Here is a 6150-nt window from a genome sequence, read left to right as displayed (position 1 = left end):
ATGTAAGAAAGATTATTAGAACAGCATCATCAATCATATTATCGTTATTACCACATAGAATTAATTAAATTTCACCATTCTGGTGAAACGTTCGAAAAATAATGATTTTGCCAACGGCGTCGCGTTCATCGAAATCAGGTTAAAAATTGAAAGGAAAAATCTCCCGGTACACTCGATACTGGTGAATGAAGGGGTTGAGGGCGGCAGTTCGACTATTCCGACACGGTTCGATGAAGCAGGGCCGGCCGGCGAGCAGGGCCAGCAGCAGCACGAGGGCCGCGTGACCTTGGCACCGAGCGCAACGGCCCGACTCTCTTATTCGCCATGGCCGGTCGGATGGACGGACGGACGGACTTCGGCACGGCACGGCACGGCATGGCATGGCATGGCGCAGCGCGGTATGGCATGGCACAGGCTGAGCGCTAAGGAGTATGGTATTTATAGAGCGGAGAACGAGAGATACGACCCCCCTCGGCCCCGCCATCGAAGCCGCCGCGGTATCGTCTCTTCTCCTTGTACCCTCTCCAGCCGCCGCGCCGCGCCGGTGTATCGTCGACGAACGACCGAATCGCAGAGATTCCACTGCGACCCTCCCTACCTCTACCATTTCCTTCTTCTCTTTATTCTCCTCCCCCCTCTCCCCCTCCTTCTTCTCCTCAAGTGTACCACCTTTTCGCCGTATCGTTGCCGAATGAAAAGGGAAGAAAGGTCCTTTTCTTCCTAGCGGTGAGGAAGGTGCGACGGAGAAGCCAGTGACTAAACAAATCTTGTAAGCCGCGACAAATCTTGCCCTTCGAGGATTATTTACGACCGATTTGCGGCCATGCGATTTTTCGAGATAAAATCTTGCGAGGTGGGCTATAAATTCGCCGCATGTTCTCCTCTCGCGGAACACTTGGTCCTCCAAGCCGACCGAAGTGTTCTAAGAAGCTGAGAAGAAGACGTCGAAGATTCTCCCGTATTTCAGTCGATGCGATATTTTAACAATCGTATTTTTCAAATTAACCATTGTAAAATCTTAACAGAATATTGATAAGTCCTTGCATATCAACACAATAAACATCTAATAAAATTATGTGTAATTAAGTATTTGTGTATAATACAATTGTGATTTATATTCCGTAGGCCTTGTAAAACACTGCAACGATTGAAACTGGTTATTACTTATTAGGTCAGACTGGTGCAACAATGAAACGAAATAATAATAATAATTATTCATTCTCATTTAACTTTATTATCAATTGAAGTTATTAATTAGTCAATGTTAGCTAATTTGTTTTCATTTTCAAAGTTGACCTAATTAATTAATTAATTAATTAATATTCGTCTATTATATTTTGTTGTATATTAGCTGTTATTTCATATCATATATTTTAAATGCTAATTGAAATTGTATTTTGAAAATTGCAAACGGTGATCAGCAATTCAGAGCTTGTTCGTTTAAATTTTCGGATTTCGTACTTCCTTTAAATATTCAAACACATGATATATATGAACAAATTTTAGATACACAAGATAAACTAATAAATAGATTAATCATCCGTATAAGCAATAAAGTTTGAAAAAATTATTATACATGAACGAATAGAACGAATAAAATATATTGAATATTATAGTAAGATCATATGTTGAATAGACAGGACAGGTTAACATATAACACACTCACAAGTATCATTTCTCAATGAATCTGCCGGCTTTTGCGCATCGGTTCTTTTTAAACCTGCTTGATCCCTGAGCAGAGGGCATGAAAAAAGAAAGACAGAAAAACACACATCGCTACACAACCAGTGTTACATCCCGAATTCCCCCAGTTTCGCAACGTACTTTTGATTTCCTGATCCATGGTTACCGATTTCCCTTCGAAATGGTCATCAGCTCCGACCCCTTGGTAGCAGCGGTATTGTCAACCCATTTCTTCCCTTAAAAATCTCTTTTTTTCTCTTTAACAAGAATGAATGATTGTCACCATTTCTTGGGATACCTGCTGCCGCATTGTGACAAATACCTGCTAAATGTAGTCCACGCGAATAGTTAGAAGTCAGATGAAAGAAGAATACCGGCACATTTTTCTATAGGATATAAAATATATATAAGCAGGATTCAAAATTTTTCGTTGACTCGTGAAGTCACTTATAAGGGGATTGTAAGAATTAGTCTTTTGACGACCGGAAATCACATCTATTGTGGCCAAGTTTTTAGGCAAAAACCGATACCAATTTTGGGTTGAGTAACATATCCTCAAAACCATTATTACTGTCCGCTTTATTTAACGATTATGTTGTTAAAGTCTAAGTCGTCTCAAGCTAAATCTATACCACATTGATATATATATAATCCGATTTCAGTCAGGTAGACTGAAAGATAAAAGGTAATACCGAAGGTATTACATTTGGAAAAGTGCCGCGTTGTTCACCGAGAGGTGAACAAAAACTGGATAAGAAGGGAGGGAAGAAAAAAAGGGGGGGATAGAGAAGCCGGAATGTACGTGGACTGCGAGCACGAGTCCAGAGCAGCTGTTAGTTAAAGCACCGTCCTCTCGGTGCAGCTGTCAGGGCCCAACTCGCTCAGGCCTGCTCGTTCGCGCGTTGCAGCTGCTCTCTCTCTGTGCGCCCGCCAACAACCCCTATATAACGCCTTCGTATTGGCACCCCCGAAAGAGTCCGACTGCTTACCCAATCGCCTATTCTGAATCTACGAACCGAATCACCCCTCTCACCATGGGGTTAACGAGATAAAGAGGAGTTAACCCTTCGTCATGTGCGATCGAACTCGTTGCAGAAAAAATGCATGTTCGACAGTGTGGCCGCGACAATTCAGTCGCGAGTATGCCCGATGACGAGTACTTTCTGTTATCGATTTGGATTAGACGAAGGAATGTGAATACCCTCATGTCTAATCCAAATAATTGGAGAAAAATTGACAATATATATATATATATATATATAATAAAACAGTTCCAAACAAGCAAAAAGTATATTGATGAATTTACGATATCAATCTTCGATAACAACTTTTTCCAAAATTCACCTGCAAAGTACAGCATCATAATAATACAGTATTAAATTTCTGTACAGCAATAATCTAGAAGATTAACATCGAACGATAATGTATAACGGAGACGTATTAAAAAAATGTGAAAAGATTTAAGATTCGAAAAGATACAAGATCGCGGAAGCAGCAAAATCGAATGCAAGATTATCGCCGTTTTAAGATTCTGAAGAAGTGAAAGTCCTTTTGTGTTCTCGCGAGACTCGTTCCGAAGGAGAGTCTGCCATTCGTGATTTATATCGTTGTACTTCCTGACGTTTTGCGGCCGACTGCTCATCGAGCGAGAGCGCGACAGTGATTTTGCCGCTTCTCCGTTAAACTGTATAATCGTAAGGAATATTGTGGTAACGGACAATCAAGTTTTTTTCCGCCTCATTAAATGCGTTTCAAAATCAATTTTTTTTTTGTAATCTTGCTTTTTCTGCTACCAAAAAAAAGTAATGCGAATTAAAAGAAAGATGTTGACGAAGACCGCTTAGCTGTATTAAATTTCTAAATTCTCTTAAATCGTTCTATTTCCAATATCAAAGAATTCAGCATACGATACAAGTTCTAAAAGAGTAGTTCAAAAAGATCGCTCGAATAACTGATTCGTCGAACGATAGTGAGGAATATCCACGAAATGAAAAGTAGTCCATTAGTAATCGACGCGCGAACTTTGTCGATCGCGGCGGCCACGAGCAGTCGGCGTCGAGTGCAACGACCGGGGACTGACGGGCCCCACACACGGGGAGACTTCGCCTACGATCGATCTTTCACTTTAATCGGATTCGAGAGTCTGGAATTCGGGATCTTAGAATTGGCATAAACGAGGAAAACTCGTGGGAAAGTGGAAACCTCGAGGAACATGATTCAAGCGGAGACATTAATCGATTCATATATTAATATGTAAATAGAATTATCATCGATATGGAAACTACGAATATTTTTTAAAACATACAAAAATATATACATAGAAAACACATTTATGATACTTATATTATCTTTTATATAAAATACAAGTAAAAATATACAAGTTATATTATTTTAAAACAATATTTGGAATAATGATTTGATTCTATAATTGAAGTTATATAAACTCCAGTTCTAGTATGAAGCAGACAGAACGATACCCTGCCTTTTTCCCAAATTTTTCCTCGCATTCTTTGCGAAATTTGAAGACATTTGAGGACACTCAGCACAGTCAGGGAGCTTTTGTCCGGTCAGACAATTCGACATAATCTGAAAACGAGTCTTGGATTTACTGAATGAAGACCAAAACTAGCTAGTAAAGCCCTTTTCGTGAATAAAACCACCTTTGTACGTACCTTGTACGTACAGGTCAGACATAGTTGGACCAGGTGCGAACCTACACATCAGAGGCCAGGAGCTCCGACATCGATGACTGTGACTCCGGTAACAGACACGGCCGTTCCATTCGACTCGCGCGGACTCTCGGCAGAAAGAGAGAATGAAAGAGAGAAGAATAAGAGAAAGATCGAAAAAGATAGAGAGAGCGAGCGAGCGAGAGAGAGCGAGCGAGCGAGAGAGAGCCACACACGAAGGCAGATTTTGCCCCCTCACCTCCTTCACACAATCTCGGATCATTACACGTGCACACGGATTAGGTCGCGGTCGGCTCGCAGGTACGAGAGAGTGAAAAAGAGAGAGATGCCGCAGGATCGAGTCGATGGAGAAGAATAAAGAAAGAGAGCTCTCGGACGAAGGAAAGGGAGTGGAAGAGAGAGAGGAGATACTCGCACACGCGCGAGCCAAGCGTGGGAAGCTGCTGCACGCTTCGAAGTCTCGGCTGCACCGCGCCGCACCGCGCTGCAGCGCACCACCACCGGATTGCACTGGGCCTCTCCTTCACAGAGAGAGATGCCGGGCTTTGAAAGAACGCGGAGCGAGAGAGAACACGAGGATAGGAACGGTTCGGCGAGTCGCGCCGCGCCGGCCGATTCGCGAGAGTATCGTCGTTTACCGAGGTAGCGTGCATATTCGACGTCGGTAGGGAACGCGGAGGCAGCAACGTTGCCTGTTAATAACCGCGTGCCTCGCAAAATCCTTGGAAGAAATGCGAGATTGCGTTCGGGAGAATATAATAGTACAAACAGTCGTAGTCTTTAATTATTTCCTTTTATAATCACATCATGATTTATTTATCACTGATTATTTATTAGCTCTTATCCAGTAGGTTCTTCTTTTTAGTCTAAGGTTATTATCGTTACTAATCAAACTGAGAAAAGATAGGACAAATGTCTGATGCGCGCGTGCAGTCGTGAGAACACGAAAATAAATAGCGGCCAGTGTGTCGCGCTACCGCTAAAATACGGTGCGGTTATATCAGAATGATAAATAGTACTTACGGGTGTTGCAATAGTCGCCTTTCCAACCAGTGAGGCAGACGCGCTCGCCACTTGGGCTGCAACTATAGTGGCCAAAGTTGTCATCTCTCGGTCGGCATAGGTCCTCGCAACCCTTGCCGTAATAGTGCGGCGCGCAAGTCACCCTATATTCGTACTCTATTCGCGAGTGTGCACTCGCGAAGTCGTCCACGGTCCAATCCGGATCAACGTCCAGCCACTTCTGGGTGGTCAATCGCATGATCAATACTTTCTCTGGAAAACCAAAAGATCATGTTCTGTTTGAGTGACTTCGATCCAACTACTCAAAATTTCTTTATATCTTATATCGTATCTTAAGCTACAAGTAAGGCATCCTGTATATATTAATCCTTTTTATATTAACTTAGAAATGTTATATTAAATTAGAAATGTATCGCTGTTGTTATTCTCGAATATTATCATCAAAGAATTCACATTTAAACATTGATAACCGAATCACTCTTTTTCACTGGCTCAATTGTCACTCTTTGTCACTCTTGAGAAACAAAAATTAGATTTTACTTTGAAGATTTTATAGAGTAGATACACATCAATAGAAATCAATGTATTAATCGCCAAATTAACGGTGCGTTTGCAACAATGAAACGCGATGTGATAGTAATTAGTCGAGGTAACCACGGCACTGGGGCAGAGCGACGAGGTGCACCGCTGCACCCAATGATGCGATCGAAGTGCATCGGCCTCCGGGAGAGAGAAGTAGAGAGAAGTAGAGAGA

The 6150-nt window shown here is 42.0% G+C and overlaps 1 protein-coding gene across 1 annotated transcript in view; it reads right to left on the bottom strand.

Annotated features, from left to right (window-relative positions):
* Positions 1–6150, bottom strand: part of LOC108687804 (neurogenic locus protein delta) — a 42201-nt gene that overhangs the window by 9121 nt on the left and 26930 nt on the right. Inside the window, exon 4 of the mRNA XM_018193770.1 lies at positions 5397–5648. Coding sequence (XP_018049259.1) covers positions 5397–5648 — 252 coding nt within the window. The remainder of the gene's footprint in view (positions 1–5396; positions 5649–6150) is intronic.

This window comes from Atta colombica, unplaced genomic scaffold, assembly GCF_001594045.1.
Source record: "Atta colombica isolate Treedump-2 unplaced genomic scaffold, Acol1.0 scaffold216, whole genome shotgun sequence".
Lineage (NCBI taxonomy): Eukaryota > Metazoa > Arthropoda > Insecta > Hymenoptera > Formicidae > Atta > Atta colombica.
Note: the sequence above shows the minus strand (reverse complement) of the source record. Positions and strands in the feature narration are given on the sequence as shown.